Below are 19,878 nucleotides of genomic sequence, written 5' to 3'. Positions count from 1 at the left end.
TCACAAAGCAAGTCTTAACAAATTTAAAAAGATTGAAATCATACACAACACTTTCTCGGATCATAAAGGAATGAAGTTGGAAATCAATAATAGGCGGAGTGCCAGAAAATTCATAAATACATGGAGGCTCAACAACACACTCTTAAACAACAAGTGGGTCAAAGAAGAAATTGCAAGAGAAATTAGTAAATACCTAGAGGCAAATGAAAATGAAGACACAACATATCAAAACTTATGGGACGCAGCAAAGGCAGTGCTAAGAGGGAAATTTATTGCCCTAAATGCCTTTATCAGAAAAGAAGAAAAGGCAAAAATGCAGGAATTAACTGTCCACTTGGAAGAACTGGAGAAAGAACAGCAAACTAATCCCAAAGCAAGCAAAAGGAAAGAAATAACAAAGATTAGAGCAGAAATAAATGAAATTGAAAACATGAAAACAATAGAGAAAATCAATAAGACCAGAAGTTGGTTCTATGAGAAAATCAACAAGATTGATGGGCCCTTAGCAAGATTGACAAAAAGAAGAAGAGAGAGGATGCAAATAAATAAGATTAGAAATGAAAGAGGAGACATAACTACTGACCTCACAGAAATAAAGGAGGTAATAACAGGATACTATGAACAACTTTACGCTAATAAATACAACAATTTAGAAGAAATGGACAGGTTCCTGGAAAGACAGGAACAACCAACTTTGACTCAAGAAGAAATAGACGACCTGAACAAACCAATCACAAGTAAAGAGATTGAATTAGTTATTCAAAACCTCCCTAAAAAGAAAAGTCCAGGACCAGACGGCTTCACATGTGAATTCTATCAAACATTCCAGAAAGAATTAGTACCTACTCTCCTCAAACTCTTCAACATAATCGAAGTGGAGGGAAAACTACCTAATTCATTCTATGAAGCCAACATCACCCTCATACCAAAACCAGGCAAAGATATTACAAAAAAAGAAAACTACAGACCAATCTCTCTAATGAATACAGATGCAAAAATCCTCAATAAAATTCTAGCAAATCGTATCCAACAACACATTAAAAGAATTATACATCATGACCAAGTAGGATTCATCCCAGGTATGCAAGGATGGTTCAACATAAGAAAATCAATTAATGTAATACACCATATCAACAAATCAAAGCAGAAAAATCACATGATCATCTCAATTGATGCAGAGAAGGCATTTGACAAGATTCAACATCCTTTCCTGCTGAAAACACTTCAAAAGATAGGAATACAAGGGAACTTCCTTAAAATGATAGAGGGAATATATGAAAAACCCACAGCTAATATCATCCTCAATGGGGAAAAATTGAAAACTTTCCCCCTAAGATCAGGAACAAGACAAGGATGTCCACTATCACCACTATTATTCAACATTGTGTTGGAAGTTCTAGCCAGAGCAATTAGGCAAGAAAAAGAAATACAAGGCATCAAAATTGGAAAGGAAGAAGTAAAACTATCACTGTTTGCAGACGATATGATACTATATGTAGAAAACCCAGAAAAATCCACAACAAAATTACTAGAGCTAATAAATGAGTACAGCAAAGTAGCAGGCTACAAGATCAACATTCAAAAATCTGTAGCTTTTCTATACACTAGTAATGAACAAGCTGAGGTAGAAATCAAGAAACGAATCCCATTTACAATCGCAACTAAAAGAATAAAATACCTAGGAATAAATTTAACCAAAGAGACAAAAAACCTATATAAAGAAAACTACAAAAAACTGTTAAAAGAAATCACAGAAGACCTAAATAGATGGAAGGGCGTACCGTGTTCATGGATTGGAAGACTAAATATAGTTAAGATGTCAATCCTACCTAAATTGATTTACAGATTCAATGCAATACCAATCAAAATCCCAACAACATATTTTTCAGAAATAGAAAAACCAATAAGCAAATTTATCTGGAAGGGCAGGGTACCCCGAATTGCTAAAAACATCTTGAGGAAAAAAAACGAAGCTGGAGGTCTCGCGCTGCCTGACTTTAAGGCATATTATGAAGCCACAGTGGTCAAAACAGCATGGTATTGGCATAAAGATAGATATATCGACCAATGGAATCGAATAGAGTGCTCAGATATAGACCCTCTCATCTATGGACATTTGATCTTTGATAAGGCAGTCAAGCCAACTCACCTGGGACAGAACAGTCTCTTCAATAAATGGTGCCTAGAGAACTGGATATCCATATGCAAAAGAATGAAAGAAGACCCATCTCTCACACCCTATACAAAAGTTAACTCAAAATGGATCAAAGATCTAAACATTAGGTCTAAGACCATAAAACAGTTAGAGGAAAATGTTGGGAGATATCTTATGGATCTTACAACTGGAGGTGGTTTTATGGACCTTAAACCTAAAGCAAGAACACTGAAGAAGGAAATAAATAAATGGGAGCTTCTCAAAATTAAACACTTTTGTGCATCACAGAACTTCATCAAGAAAGTAGAAAGACAGCCTACACAATGGGAGACAATATTTGGAAATGACATATCAGATAAGGGTCTAGTATCCAGAATTTATAAAGAGATTATTCAACTCAACAACAAAAAGACAGCCAACCCAATTACAAAATGGGAAAAAGACTTGAACAGACACCTACCAGAAGAAGAAATACGGATGGCCAAGAGGCACATGAAGAGATGCTCAATGTCCCTGGCCATTAGAGAAATGCAAATCAAAACCACAATGAGATATCATCTCACACCCACCAGAATGGCCATTATCAACAAAACAGAAAATGACAAGTGCTGGAGAGGATGCGGAGAAAGAGGCACACTTATTCACTGTTGGTGGGAATGTCAAAGGGTGCAACCACTGTGGAAGGCAGTTTGGCGGTTCCTCAAAAAGCTGAATATAGAATTGCCATACGACCCAGCAATACCATTGCTAGGTATCTACTCAAAGGACTTAAGGGCAAAGACACAAACGGACATTTGCACACCAATGTTTATAGCAGCGTTATTTACAATTGCAAGGAGATGGAAACAGCCAAAATCTCCATCAACAGAAGAGTGGCTAAACAAACTGTGGTATATACATACGATGGAATATTATGCAGCTTTAAGACAAGATAAACTTGTGAACCATGTAATAACATGGATGGACCTAGAGAATATTATGCTGAGTGAATCCAGCCAAAAACTAAAGGACAAATACTGTATGGTCCCACTGTTGTGAACGGACATTCGAGAATAAACTTGAAATATGTCATTGGTAACAGAGTTCAGCAGGAGTTAGAAACAGGGTAAGACAATGGGTAATTGAAGCTGAAGGGATACAGATTGTGCAACAGGACTAGATACAAAAACTCAAAAATGGACAGCACAATAATACCTAATTGTAAAGTAATCATGTTAAAATACTGAATGAAGCTGCATCTGAGCTATAGGGTTTTTTTTTGTTTTTGTTTGCTTGTTGGTTTGTTTGTTGTTGTTGTTTTTTACTATTACTACTACTTTTATTTCTTTTCTTTATATTAACATTTTATAGCTTTTTCTGTTGTGTTGCTAGTTCCTCTAAACTGATGCAAATGTACTAAGAAACAATGATCATGCATCTATGTGATGATGTTAAAAAAAAAAAAAATATATATGGAATAAAGCCATAAGTATGTTATGCAAATTATGAATAGTAAATTGGACACATTGATTAGATTCTTAGAAGGGGTAATAGATTGAAAAAAGAAGTCTGTCAACTAAGTTTTTGACAGGTGTCAAATACACAGAACTATTTTTTTAAATGAGATTAAATAATTGGCGGAGTATGTTATGTGCACTTTTTATATTAAGTATAATGCAGTTTACTTTTCCTGTTATGAAAACTACTTTAGCTACTGATAGTTTTTGCAAAATGAACAGACCTCAACTCATCTATCTAGTTGTGGTCCAAATTCAGCCCTATATTCAAGGTTGCTAAATATAACCTATGTTTTGTAAGACCATTGCAGCATTGCATTTTTTATCATATAGGACTAATGCACTTCTCATAGGCTGAGCATGCCATGCTATACTGCTTTGGTATCTTTAGTGTAGGTATCCAAGGGAATGCACAGTGTGGCTGCTTAGAATTTCATAAGGAAGATATCTAGATAGAGTCAAGAGTCCTAAATTCAAGTCACAACCCTAATTCCTAACACCAGAATGTCTTTGGGCAGGAAATTATACTCTCTGAATCTTGATTTCATGATCTGTAAAATGGGGATAGTAACACTTGCTGTGTCTTATGCATAGGGTTGTAGGAATCTGATTAAGAAATAGTAAATATGAAAGTGTTCTGTAAACCTTGATGGATCAATCAAATGAGAGTTTCACTAACCTTAATGGAATACTTTCCATTATGGAATCAATTTATATTTATCCAGAGAATGACATTAGCAAACTGTTGTATATAAAAGTAAGTAAACCATGCCACTTTTATTAAATTTTCTTTTGCCAACGACTTATAAGGTAGCTGAACAGTTATCTATATTAGATCTACCAGGAAACAGAATTTAAGTACTTGTCCAAGATCATAGAATCATCAAGTTTGGGATCAGAAAGGAAATTTAGTGGCTTTTTAGTAATTATTGACTTCAACTTTCTCATTTTACATATAAGGAAACTGAAGCACAAAGAAAAACAGTGAATATTCCATGGTATATTGAAAAGAACAATCACAGGACTACGCGTTTTCATGTGGTAGCTCCTTTCTCTTTTGTATTCAACCTGTGCTATCTCTATATTAACAATAATTTAATTTCTTCAGTTGAAAAGTTTTATCAATAAACAGAAATAAAAATATGAAAAAAAAAAAAAAAAAAAAAAAAATATTCAAGAGGTCATCCTGGAGGTTATTCTTATGCATTATATAGACATCCCCCTTTTTAGTTTATGGTGTATTAGAGAGGCTAAAGGGAAGTACCTGAAACTGTAGAGCTGTGTTCCAGTAGCCATGTTTCTCGGAGGTGATTGTATAATGATATAGATTTCGCAATATGAATGTGTGATTGTGAAAACCTTGTATTTGATGCTCCTTTTATCTATGGTATGGACAGATGAGTAAAAAATATGGATAAGAAACAAACAAATAATAGGGGGAACAAAGGTTAAAATAAATTGAATAGATTGAAATAATAGTGGTCAGTGAAAGGGAGTGGTAAGGGGTATGGCATGTATGAGTTTTTCTTTTTTCTTTTGGTGGAGAGATGCAGATGTTCAAAAAAAAATGATCATGGTGATGAATACACAACTATGTGAAGATGTTGTGAGCCATTAATTGTAACCATGTCAAAAATGTTTGTGTGTCAAGAATGTTTTATGTTTGCTCGTTGTTTATAATAAAAATATTAAAAAATGATTGTTTCGATATAACTATTTTTTAGTAATTTCAATATTAATAAGACGAAGCAATTTATCTGGGTCAGGCTTTTGTTGTTGGTGTTATAGCTAGTTGATAAGGAGACGGTATATATTCTGTGCAAGAAGAGTATTTTATAAAAAGAATCAAGAATGAAGTCTCATCATAAAGAAATAACCACAAAGTAGGCATACCCTTAGGTATAAAAATCTGCAGGGGGTTTTGGTTATAGATTGCTATGAAATTCTATAATCTCACAGTCAGGTACCAAAAAAATTAAAATCTTAGGAAGCCAGGATTCATTCATTAATAATAAAATTATATTGAAATATTAGCAAGATTGCTTAGTGATGAAATTTTCTAAATATTTATTTTATATCATTTTTTATTTAAATATAAATAAATATTAAAGAAGGCGACATCATATCCTTTTTTTAAAAAAAAAAAAGTAAATGAAACATTTGAGAAACTCCCTTTCTGAGTCTTATCACCATTATGAGACATATATATTCAGATCACTAGCCACCTAAGCTAGTCTCAAACTTACCCTCACTTAAGTTCTAAGAAGTAAAGACTAAGGATCAGAGCCAATAAATATTCTTATTTATTGACTGTAAGCCTCACAAATACTAAACTGCTCAAACTATTTCTCCAATAAGAAGAGCTACTCTTTATCATTCAACACTCTGCCAAATTACTCCCCATTTTTACATAAGCAAGTGATGTCAACGTACGGACAGCAAATTAATTTTAATCTTATTTCAAACCAAGAAAATAGAGTTATAAAAGACATTAATCAGTTAAAATATACCAAAAATCTATGTCAAAACCCCAGAAACATGATTTTTTTAGTCCGCATTCTCTTTAATAGTCCTGCAGCCTCCCTTTCTAATTTGATATGATCATGGACACCACTTACACTCTGACTGAAAGAATTGGGCCATCCAGAAGGAAAAACGTGCATGTATTACTTTAAAGTGTGCAAGGAATTTATGTAACTTCCTTTTTCGTTTAAAAAAATGCAAATACAATTATCAGAATACTCTAAATAGTCTTCGACATCATTCATTATTTTAAAGCTCATAATCAATATTAATTTCAATGTATCAGATACATATGTATCTGCATTTGATAAAGTACAGTTTCTAAACTGAAAATTGTCTGCAAATTGACCATCTCTTCTACGTCACTTTGCAAAACTGAATGCGTATTAAAATAAATAGCATTGTGGGGACATACAACTGACTTGTAACAAAACTGCATAGCATCAGAAGAGTGTCACTTCTTTTTTCACTGATACTGCGAGAACCTCTGTGCTTTTAACAATCTGACTTTCCCTTCTTTCCTTGTTCCCAGCACCTTTCTTAAATTCTTCAAGACACTGTCTTTAGAACTAACAGATTTTGTTTTCTTCATTACTTAAGCGGTGCATCATTCTTTCAGCCTTTCAGTGGACATTTAGAAGTGGGCCAAAGTGATTTGGAAATATTTCTGATCATGCAGATGGCTAATAATTTTGAAGAGTACCATATAGAATAAAACTTGATGTAAAATGTTCATTATGGGGCGGGCCACGGTGGCTCAACAGGCAAGAAATACTTGCCTGCCATGCCAGAGGACCCGGGTTCGATTTCCGGTGCCTGCCCATGTAAAAAAAAAAAGAAGTAGAAAAAAAAATGTTCATTATGAGGTTTTTTTTTCACCTTTGAGATTCATTCTGAAAGTAAATTTAAAAGGAGAGTTCTATAATAATCCTAAATATTGGAAAAAATAATCCAATCTTGCAGTAAATTATTTTAAGGAGAAGATTTAGTTTGCTACATTTGTATATCTACTTATCAAGTATAGTTTATAAGTGATCTTTTAAAAATATAATATCTATACTTAAGCTATTATTCATACATGTTTTACTATGATATATATATGTTCAATGTTGTTATCATTGTAAAACATTCATGAAATATATATTATATACATTATTATTAGCAGGATAAGAAACATCGTAACAAAGGTGATTTGCCTTGTCCTTAAATTACAAGGACTTGTGAGTCCAGCCAAAAACTAAAGGACAAATACTGTATGGTCCCACTGATGTGAACGGACATTCGAGAATAAACTTGAAATATGTCATTGGTAACAGAGTTCAGCAGGAGTTAGAAACAGGGTAAGATAATGGGTAATAGGAGCGGAAGGGATACAGACTGTGCAACAGGACTAGATACAAAAACTCAAAAATGGACAGCACAATAATACCTAATTGTAAAGTAACCATGTTAAAACACTGAATGAAGCTGCATCTGAGCTATAGGGTTTTTTGTTGTTGTTTTTTACTATCATTACTACTTTTATTTCTTTTCTCTATATCAACATTTTATATCTTTTTCTGTTGTGTTGCTAGTTCCTCTAAACCGATGCAAATGTACTAAGAAACGATGATCATGCATCTATGTGATGATGTTAAGAATTACTGAGTGCATATGTAGAACGGTATGATTTCTAAATGTTGTGTTAATTTCTTTTTTTATTTCTATTTTTTTCTTTTTTTCTTTCTTTCCGTTAATAAAAAAATAAAAAATAAAAATTAAATAAAAAAAAAATTACAAGGACTTCAAGATATGCAGTGGAATGGAACAGCCATTTACATGGGATCCGAAATGAAGCACGTTGAGTCAGCTTTCATTTAATTCTCTAAATAATAGGGCAAGACTTTATGTATTTCATATGGTTGTGAGTTTTATTATTGCTCCATATCAGAAAGGAGATTCTGGGCTGGTCCATTTGAGAGCTGTACTCAGATAAGTGTTGGAAATCCTGGCTTAGAGAAACCTTCATATGGCTTTCAGCTTCATGAGGAGCACCAGTAAACTCTAGTTCTCGGCTTTATGCTAGAAAAGCTGTTAGAAGTTTTTAAAGGAGTTAGGGACTCCTTTAATTTATACCTACAGAGGCACTTACTATCTGGTTTAGCTTGGTTTGCACAATCACATAAAATAACTTCTGCATTTTGTTCTGCAAAAGGCGTAAAACAGAACAAAAGGAGGAGTTAGAATCTTTGAGTCTGTGTTTTTAGTAATTATACTAAATTTGATTTAATGAAGCAATAATTTAATATAGATTTAATGAAGAGCTATGGGTCATTTTACATAGACTCTCTATTTATAGCCCAAACTTGAATCTAATCAGGTATCAATTAGACCATATCCTTACTAGCAGAATAAATGAGAAGCTTGAAATTTGATAAATATGGTCAAACCATCAAAAGGTCTCAAATCATATCTCCCCAACCACCACTGCTTTTGGATTACCACCCAAATTTGCATTTTCCTGCAGAGATCTTGTTAATTATCTTCTGACCAATATAATCAATGTCATTACCTCAATTACTGCCATAATTTGCTTTTCTAAACAGAATTTAAACAGTGTATTAACAATTATCAAGGATCTACTATATATCTTGATTTTTCTCCATGCCTCAAAAAAGTTAGAAATATGTTGGCAATAATCTAGAGAAATGATATTATCACTAAAACCATGTGATCATTTTAATGCTGTCCGTAGTTCCACTTACCGAAAAAGGTAATCATTCACTTCATTTCTAAATGTTAAATTCCTTTTGAATAATTCAATGCATGCCATTGTCAGAAGATATGAAGTGAGGCAAGCTTGATATTTAATTACAAACGAGACCATTTTAAGGAATAGATTTTTACATCAGCTTATTAAAATGAAAGGATTGATTCATGTGGTTCCTAGGGGGAAGTATATAAGAACTACAAGGATTACTTTAGGATATCATTTTATTTAACATGAATATAGTACTATTAAACTCATCAGGTAAAACTGTAAGCAATATGCATCCAAAAAACAGTTAATATTTTGCATTGTCTATATATTTATTAACTTGTTAACTCAATCCTCAGCTTTGTCATAATTGCTTGTTTCTTTATTTTTTTATTTTTTTAATCAAATACAGCCCTGGGACTCATTAGAAGAAGAAAATGAATTGATTGCCTAGGCAGATCATTGAACTTTTTAATGCTAACATGGCAATTAAGGCAAAATATAAGTCATTTATGCCACAGAGAGCAGGAAGATTCTGGAAAAGCTGACATGCACAACACAAACATTTGCTACATTTATTTACTACATTCTTGCAAACATATCCTATGCAAAATGGAAAAAAAAATCTTGTTCAGAAATAGCGTTATCTCTGATTTTCATAAAAGTGCTCATAATCATAAATGAATATAACAGTATAAACATTTTGAAAGACGTTTGATCATGTTTGATGCCAATAACATATTTCCTTCAGAAAATTTAGGGACACTAAGTGTTAGCAAACATGAATTCTAATTCTTACTAAAGAAAACATTTTAGTAGTTTTCTTTTTACACCCTTACCCCAAAAAACGTTGAAGTTAAAAACTCCTGGTTCACCAGGAGGCTATACTTTCAATAATGAGCAAATAGCAGGAAAAACAAACAATATAGAACAGTGCAAATAAATTCGTAGGAAATTGGAACGGTGATGAGGTTTCCCACACAATTTTATTCTGTTTGGTAAAAATATATTGCAAAAAATGATTTAAAATCAGATTCTAATCATTTTGAAATATACGAGATGATTGTGTATATTTCTAATTATCTCTGAACACCTTTTTCATTAAATTATTTGGATGATTGCTAGCAGGATTGTACAGCGGCATCAACATTGATTTCTTTGCAACAGATTGATAAAACATACTACCACCTCCAATTTTTCCCCATGGGACTCAAAGTGAAATTTCCTCTAATAAGTTGCTTAGCATGAAGAAAGAATAATTCTTACAAACTCACTTTAATTTAAATTTGCATTCAAGAAGTACTTGTCTGATATAATTCAGCTGATAAATATGAACCTTTGTGTTTATCAAATCCCTAAGAAGATTATCTAAATCAACTCCATGTAATTACCATTCACCATCTGTTCCACCAGGGCCTGAGCTGATCTGCTGGCATCTTGCAGTTTTCTGAACTTCTCGGCTTTTTCTCGCTCTATGGCCTGCAGCATGATAGCAAAGGTGAGTATTTCAATACAAGGACCGGGAAGCTACACAGTAATTATAACTTCTACTTGCCCTTTTAAGCCTTAAGATATTTCACTCTGTCAGTTTATCGTGTGGATCTAAAGACTTTCTGCCTCAACTCTCATGTCACCAAAAGCATCAAAATGGCAATGAAAGTACAAGTCATTTTCATCTTGAATTGCTACAATTTTTAATAATAGGATTTCAGCTCTCAACATTTTTACATAATAGTTTCTGATGCATTGCAATGTACTATTGCAAAAAAAACAAAAAAACAAAAAACAAAACGAAAAAGGCAAACCATAACAGTGAATAGAGTTCATCTTTAAAATATGCAGTACTGAAATCAATCCTAACCACACAAATATACATAGATATATTCTGTATTAGAAGTTTAAAAGTATATACAATGGAAAAAATATATCAGCATGAATAATTTAGCAGAAAAAACTTATAGCTAAGCATAAGAGAGCAGGCTACTTTCTCTTTCTGAAATTGTCAGAGTGCTCACATTTCCAAGGAAAAATAGATTCAGTTTCAAGGAGCTTTTTATGTTCATTTCTCCTAACGAGATTTAATTCTTGAACAACAGAAGCAAAATTATTAAGATTAACAAGAGCTATCAGTAGATGCTGTTAGATTTAGCTCAGAATGTCTCTACATAGACATAAATTTGAAACCTTGGTACTTTTTTACTAGACTTGTTTATACTATAAAAAGTATTTTACTATAGTTATTAAAAAAGATGTGGCTATAACACTATATGTTATATGTCCTAAAACATAACTCCTCACAGACAAAGCAAGCTATAATACAGTTAATATATAGAAAGAGCAATTCTCCAGTGACTAAACAATAGCATCATAAAGAGGTCTCTCCTGACTTTGCTACTTTTGTATCTCTAGCCACATATGGTTATTAAGAACCTGAAACATGGCCAATGTGACTAAGAAAGTGAATTTTAAATTTCATTTAATTTTAATTAATTTAAATTTAGCTTTAAAAAGTCACATGTTTCTAGTGCCTACTATAATTTTTCCAGTGCGAATCTAGTACTTGTGAAAACAAGCAGCAATATATATATATACACACAAAAATTCATAATGTAGGTATATACGTATAAACACACAAATAATATGGCAACCTCAGAAATATTTTCAGAAGAACAAGTTATTATCTAGACCAGACTATTTCCTGTGAATACCAAATGATGGAAATGACTATAAAATAATCCATATATTTTTACAGATTAAAAAAAAAGACCCTCTAATGCTCTAAAAAATAACCGTAGTTCAATAGAGAATTTAAAGAGTTGCATGAACTAGGATTATTAGATTCAAGGTTAAGATCACAAAATGCTGAATTATTTGATAGCTAATAGTATATACTCTAATCCCAGGAGCAATTGTAATATATAAAATGCTAATTAAAATTTAACAGAATAAATGAAGAGTAAAATAAAATACCACAGAGTGAGAATGATAATCTTGTTCTTGCAAAATATACATTTTGCATTATGCTGTCAAGGACAACATATGGAAATGCAGAAACATCTCATGGGTCAGGAAACTCTCAAGGTGATAATCACATTTTACTATCTTAGATTTTACTTGAAAATTTCCAAACACACGGATTGTGCCATTTGGGGGTTATATGCTTCTAGTATCCCATACCAATTAGCAAGTGAAACTTCTGGGTTATCTGGAATGTCAGTTCTCAAACATAGAATTAAATTGCTTCCACAAGCAAATGGACAAGCATGGAAGGGTCCAGCCTGCTGGTTGAACTGAAATGTCCACGTGAATAAAGTGGCCACCACAGCTGGTTAAAAGTATGAACCCCCAAAATGTTCCAAAATCCACATTTTCTCAATTGTCTAACTTTTGTGTTCTAAATTCTCTCATAGCAGATTATTAGCACATGTGTATCCCAGTACTTTAAATTTGTTCTTCATTAAATGCTTAATGATATTTAAAAAGGACTCTGAGAACTAGTAGAAGAGGAAAAGAGATGCATTCTAAGTAAACATATAATATTCCCAAATGTTGAGCGAGACAGCAGAATTTGGGGTATCCCAAATTTGAACTACATTGGCAAAACAAAAAGAAATATACCACAACAAAGCAACAATAACAATGACAACAAACTGGCTTTTTATTTTGGGGGGAGTTGAAGAGTTTTAGAGTTATCCCTCCCTATGAGTGATTTCTATTTTGTCTATATTGAGTTTCTGCTTTCTTTACATAAACTTCTACAAAGAGCCAAGCCAGAACACCATGTTTCCATTATCAAAGAGGAAAAGAAATTATCAGTTGTCTTCTAAATGCCATGATCACAATCTCTTTCTTCTAAGCAGCCAATGGAAGAAGCAATTATTACTAATAGAGAGCCAAACTTCATAACTGAATATCTCAGGGTAGTATTTGACCTGGAATATCTTGTTTGGTTAACTGCAATATTCCAGTTATTGTAATAAAACAACAGTGACATGACAATCATGGAGTAGGTACTATTACTCTCCCAATTTGACAGTCGAAGCAACTCAGACAGAGGTTTGTAGAATATTTGAAAGCATTGGCATAACCACAATAAAAACAGGGTCCCTTACATTATCTACCATATTACAGTTCATGCATAATAGCTCATATGTATGTCCTAATAATTCTTCAAGATAAAAAGAACCCCCTATCAAGCATCATTTTATTCCATTCTATACAAGGGAAAATTGAGCATGAATAACATCAAGGTAATGATATATCTAAGATCATACAAATGGAAAGTTTTAGGTTCAATATGAGAACCTTGCTCATCTAATTTCCAAGTTCAGTGTTCTTTCAAATATACTCTGCTGCTTCTAAGGGAATTTCAATGGAAATGAATCAAACAGCCTTGACCATATACAACACTAACTCATAGGGAAATGACCTTTTAGTCTCAATGTAGTGAGAGGTGATATCGAAAATATTTAACCATCATATATCATGACACCATGGGATCAGAGGGCATGCCCAATTACTGAGAATGGACACTGGCAATCAACAGCCTGATTGTCAACTCTGCATACAGCTCAATTATTGTACACCATTGCTACACAGATTTGCAAACTGAGTGAACAGTGCCACCAAGGAGGAAAAAAACGGCCTTCCCAAGGATGGCCATACAAAATTAAAAAAATATATACTCCCCAAAGTACAGGAAGAAGTAGTCTATTTCCTCCCTCACCTCCTCTCCTCATTCCCATCACAACTGCCTTTATCAACCTCACCATTTGTCTCCATCCTACTACACCAATAGCCAATTCTCAGTCTTCATCTTACTTGTAATCATCATTTGACCCAGAGGATTCCTCTTTTTCTAAGTCTTCATCTAGATTCCTGGGCTAGATGTACACAGAGTTCTCCTCCCACTTTGAGGTCCCCCTTTACTCAGTCTCCTTTCCTAGTCTCTCCCCATCTCTCTGACCTCAAATTAAGAGTGCTCTAGGGATCAATCTATGATTCCATTTGTACAGGACAAACACTTAGAATTCGTCGACTCCTCCCTTTGCTTTCTCTCACAGTCCACATGCAATCCATTATATAGTCCTCCTGGCTCCACCCTCAGAACGCCTCCAGAAAACTTTGTTATTATGAAGTCCATGACAACAACACAAATCAAAAGACCCCCATCATCTTTATGGGTCTAGAGTTTTCAAAATAGCCTATTAAATGGTTTCCCTCAAGATGCTCTACTCCAAGATGATATATTCTCAAAACAGTAGCCAGGAGAAACTAACTAACTAACTAATAGAGAGCCAAACTTCATACTAACTAACTAACTAGAAACTAACTAATGAGAAAGCCAGTTAAAATGGGAGTTCCCTCAACTCTCTCAGAGTCTCTTCTTACTGAGTGAAAGCTGGATCCTCACCACGTCCAGACTTGAACTCAGCTTCCCTCGCCTCTCTAACCTTATCTCCTGCTGTGTTTTAAACCCCTTGCTTATTCTGCTTCAGCCACACTGGGCTCTTTTTTGTTCCCTGAATATTCCAGGCATGCTCCTCTCAGGGCTGTGTACTGACTACCCTTGCCTGAAATGTCCCGCATCAATGATCTGTAATCTCTTTACTACCTTTAGACCTTTAGTTAAATGTTACTTCCTTAGCGAGGCCTTCTCCTGCACTCTATCTGCACACACACACACACACACACACACACACACACACACACACACTTCCAAATCCCCTGCTCTCCTTTATTTCCTCCCTTGGAATGTATCATTAACATTTCATAGATTTTACATAGGAATCTTGCTTATTTTCATTTGTCCTCCCTGGAGTGTAAGCTGCATAAAGTCAGCAATCCTCATCTGTTTCATTTTCCATTGTATCACCAGTGCCTAGAATAGTACCTGGTACACAGTAGATGCATTATAAGGTAAGGCCTCTTGTACCCTAATGCCCTCATAGGCAATATTATAGTCTCTCTCCATCCTCCATGCAAAATTTTCTCTGACACTGTAAATGCACAATCAATCCTGGTAATTATATATGCAGCTGTCATAGAACCAGCCCATGTGGAAGATGCTACAAGTTCAGTAAATCAGGGCTGACTTAAATGAAATATTTTTTTAGGGAGTGCAGATGCAGATTAGATTGGGAATTGGATACATCAGCCTGCCTTCCAGCTCAAGGTAATAAACAATCACCCAAGTAGAAAACAGAGTACCATGTACAATTCATAAGTCAAGACTTCATAGAACCTCACTTTGTTTGAGGAAGAGAAAAGCAAGAAGGAGAAAATAGGGCACCTATAAATTTGATCATGGAACAATGAAAAGGAAATATCATACTGCCAATATCAGCAGGAATACAAACTTCTAACAGTGGTCTACAGGAAAATGTTTCAGAAAATGTTTGGCATCCTTACTATGATGCCAAAGACTTGATGAAAAAAGAACAGAAAACCATAAGGCAGAATTAACAGAAACGGAATGAAATGTCAAGACAAGAGGTTGGCATTCAAAGATACATTGGTCTGATAAGAAAAAATGTAACAATGCAATACGAAAATCCAAATTCGTATTGGAGACTGAAATACAGAATGACTTTGAACAAAAGAGAATAGAATGTAAAGTTTCCTAAATATGGTACTAAGATTCCTTGGGCTCAGTGGCAGAGAAAGAAGCACTCCTGCTTAGCAGGTAGAGAGCACCATATTTTCAAGTGCCCTAATCAAGTTATTCCTGTATTTGCAGATTTTGCAACATCTTTGGCTATGCCAACCCATTAGAATGCCTTATCACCAGAGACTCAGTGTAACAACACTTTACTGATCTCAGAAAATGTGGGGCTATATTTTTCTAGTATGTTCCAAATGTCCCGGCATCTTCAGTTTTTCTTCCACTCCCACACCTCTGATCCCTCCCATTGCCTCTGTCTCTCTCTCTCTTCCCTTCTCCCTCCCTAACCCCCTTTTCCTCACCCCGAAAGGAATTATCTGAGCACTGTTCAACCATAACCTCCATTTTCTTCCAGGCATTTCATCTTCAGCATTAGTCCAAAGACTTATAGGCAGATTCTAATCTTCACTATTGTACAGAAAGTCCTTTTGTGAAAGTTGCCAATTTTCTTCTTTCCAGATACAACAGTTACATCATTGAGTACTGTTAACTAGAGCTACCTCCTTGAAATCACCTTGCTCAGGAAAACACTTTTGTCCTTTACATTATTTTCTTTCTTTAATCTTTCTTCCTCAGAAAACTCACTCAGTATTTAGGTGTGCCTTTCTCCTGGTATCTTTCTGTTTATCATATATGTAATTATATGCATATATCCATACATTTTTTTATCTTAAAAGTGTCCATATTTTATAGTAGGACATACAGGTTTTTATTTTTCTTAATGTATATAATGTATATAATTATATAATGTATATAATAGTATTAAGTAGTACTCAACTCAATTTATGTTCGATGTATGATCATATGTTTAGAAGCTACTATCCAGCTCCTAAAGTATTTAGTATACATAATTTAAAATAAAAATATAGAAGCTAATAGCCCCTATGAACCAGGCTAGAAGGAAAACATTCTTAATTTTAAAATGTAATATTGGCTCCTGGAAATCCTTAGAGAATGTCAGGAAATTATGAATTACAAAACGTATAATGTCTATTGTAAAATAAAAGGCAACTGGTTGGCATAACATAACAATATAACTAAAGAAAGAAACAAATTTTAAAAAATGTTTAAGCAAAGTATTTCAAAAAAGGGAAGTTCACTAATACTTTAGGAAGTTGATTAAAAACACTTCATGACCTCTTCTCCTCCTTCTTTACTGGTATCTTTTAAAAGCCTCTTTCTTTCATGACATTTTCTCTAATTAATATGAAAGAGAATTTGAGATTCCCTCAGGTCCTACCCTGACTTTAGAAGCAATTAATTTTCTATTCATTTAACATTCTATAATGAAGTTTTACCCTTTGACAGAAAAAGTAATATATTCACTCAAATGTTTATTCAGAAGTTGTTATATCCTTCATATTGGTCAAAGAGCCTATTTAAGTCATGCCTGCAGAGCTGAAAAAACTACTTAATCATATAGTCAAACGTTTATTGGATTGTGTACCAGGTACTCTATTAGGCACTGGGATACCAAAAGCAAAACAAAGAAACAGAAAATAACTCTCCCCCCTCCCTCCCACCAAAAAAAGAAAAAAAAAGACTTCCTGTCCCTAATTTCTAGAAACCTATAATCGAATCAATGTAACAATGGCTGGAGATTGGGGTGGATATGTAAATGAAAATCAGTTCATGGTAGGCTTCATGAAGGCAGATTTTCTCAAAGATGGCAAAAGCAGCCTGGTTAAAGTTTAATGGTAGAGACCTAGAAAATAGGGAGAGACTGAAGATACGGAAGAGATGGTTGGCGTACAGCAGAATGGAAGAAAGTTCTTTAGGACCTAGAGCGTGATAAGACCCAGATTGTGCATAGATTAGCCTACGTAGCTAAAGCAGAGGTTCTTTCACCAATGCTGATGGAAGGAAAGAGACTATGGGTGAAAATGCACATAATTTGAGAGTATTTATTTCAACTATGGTAGGAGGCAAAGTCATCTGTGGTAAAAGGTGGTGAAAGTTTTAGGAAACCCATAAACAATTGAAATAATTGTTGAGAGAGACTGGGGAGAAAAGTAAGCCAGAGATACATGGAAACCTTATGAAGAGGTACTGATGATTCTTCAAAATACATTATTTCAGAAATGGAGTGATATCTGACAATGACATCTACAGCATGGCAACACAAGTGGGTGGCTGAGTTGAGGAGATGAGGAAAATGTAAGTTTTGGGGGAAAGTAGGACAATCCACATGGATTCTAAGATCACTAGAGATGAAAGCACAACTTGGGGTGGAGAAGACCTGGTGCCAAAGTCTTCAAAGAGCATGGAAAGCAAATATGGCAAAATGGTGAATGATAGATGGCAAATTGGCATGAAGTTCAAGGGAAGAGAGATTATTACGTGAAGAAAGAGCAGTATCCTTGGACGTGGCCCTGGAGAATAAGGAAACCAGGAATTCTAAAGGAGTGAGGATTTAAAAGAGTGAGTATTCTAATGGTGTTCTAAGGGGTAAAAGGGGTTTCTGTGTATGAAGAGAATGAGTATATAAGGCAGAGAATTTGTCATTAAGAATGGTTTTAGAGTTCACAGCAGGAGAGTCTTGGCAGGTACAAAGCAGAATAGATAAATAGAAGTACTCAAGTTCTGGGTGATAACTGGGGTTAACAGGGATCTGAGACAAGGTAGAATTAACTGGCCTGACGATTTCCATCAGAGCTCAGTAAAAATGTTGCTTTGCTTGGATGGAAGCAAGTCCTAGAAAGAGCCAGAGGCCTGGTGCCCTTAAGAGTTTGGTAAGTAGCCTTTCAACACATGGATATATGGCCTTACCATATCACCTTCTGGTCAGACTAGGTTATTGCTATTGCATTAATTGCTAATTTACATTAACAAGTGCTCAATTCAAGAGACTGAGTAGCTAGCACCTGTCAATTAGCTGAAAATTCTGAACATTGTTGACCTTAATAGAATACAGATGACATTCAGGAATCTGGTAAATCCCAGACCATGTCCTAGAGTTTTGATTCTCAAGCCTTTAAGTGCATATGGATTGGTTGTGGATCCTGATACAATGCAGACTCTGATTTCATAGGTCGGAGATTCTACATTTCTAACTAACTCCCAGATGAGGTCAACACTGGTAGACCAGAGACCACACTTTTGAGTAAAGAAAAAAAAAAAGGTCCTCTAGAAGAGCTTTCAAGTAAATGCATTTTGTTAGTTATACAAATATAACACATGGTCAGTTAGAAGGCAAAAATGTACTTTGGTCTAAAAGTTTTCCTTTCTTCAAAATATATGAAATGGAGCTGATAATGGCCTAGGATATACTAATTGGTTTAAGGCACTTAAAAGGAATAAAAGAATGAAGAAACTAAATGAAAGAAAAAGACAGAGTAATATCCAGCCATTTTTAATGGATGCCTAAAAATGAATTAATATCGCTCACATTCATGAGATTGGCCCCCCATGAGTTCAAAAGAAACTATATAAAGTGGCAGGTGACGAAGTAAGGAAATTAATGTGTGCCTAAGCTGCGTATCCATCATCATTACTATGCATTTCTCTCAAGGAGTTTTAATACATATACATTATATTTAGCCTGGAGGAAATGTCTAGGTAAATCATTTCATATCCTATTTTAGTAGGCAATTAAGAATGATGTTGTTATTTCAGAAAATGAAAGTTCAAGTTGATAAAGGTGACTCATGAGGCATCAGAAAACCACTTATAGAATATTGTATACTTTTTTAGCTCTTTCAGTCTGTCAGTGCTGACAGTATTGATTAAATGCAAATTGCTTCTAGGTAACCATATAATAACAGGAAATTTTTTAATTTATATTCCTGAAATGCTAGAACTCAATTTTCCTGTTTGATCAAAGCTATTTTAAGATAGAGAAACAGATAAACAGACAACTATATGATTCAGATAGATAAGATTTTTTTTTAATTAACTCATAAAATGTCTTCCCATGGTGATTTATATTTTCAGGGGTCAAATACGTCACATGAACTTTGAAATGTGTTTAAGGTGAATCATCTCCAAGTAATTTTCAACTCCTAGAATTTCCCTCAAAAATCTGCCCTCAAATAAGTATAATTTGAAACTCGTATATATTTCAAAGACATCTTGTTAATTTTCTGGTAAATTTTATATATTATCTTTCAGCTTTAACACTGACATGTGAGCAAAATAACAATCATATTTCCCATTTCTTGAACCTATTCAGAAGTCTATTATATAATGCTGATAACAGCCTAGCATATAAAATTAACACAAATTTTTAAATAACATTCCAATTTATAAATACAAACAGTGAACTCTAATAGAATTATTGATGAAATTATCCCTCCTCCTCAAG

General features: G+C 34.1%; 1 protein-coding gene across 8 annotated transcripts in view; it reads right to left on the bottom strand.

The window, feature by feature from the left end:
* The window catches only part of DMD (dystrophin), a 2,428,671-nt gene that overhangs the window by 1,381,099 nt on the left and 1,027,694 nt on the right, over positions 1-19,878 (bottom strand). For all 8 annotated transcript variants that reach the window (XM_077145121.1, XM_077145123.1, XM_077145120.1 and 5 more), the window contains one exon: positions 10,303-10,390. In XM_077145121.1, coding sequence (XP_077001236.1) covers positions 10,303-10,390 — 88 coding nt within the window. The remainder of the gene's footprint in view (positions 1-10,302; positions 10,391-19,878) is intronic.

The sequence above is a fragment of the Tamandua tetradactyla genome, chromosome X (genome assembly GCF_023851605.1).
Source record: "Tamandua tetradactyla isolate mTamTet1 chromosome X, mTamTet1.pri, whole genome shotgun sequence".
NCBI lineage: Eukaryota > Metazoa > Chordata > Mammalia > Pilosa > Myrmecophagidae > Tamandua > Tamandua tetradactyla.
This window is presented reverse-complemented; position numbering and strand designations above follow the sequence as displayed.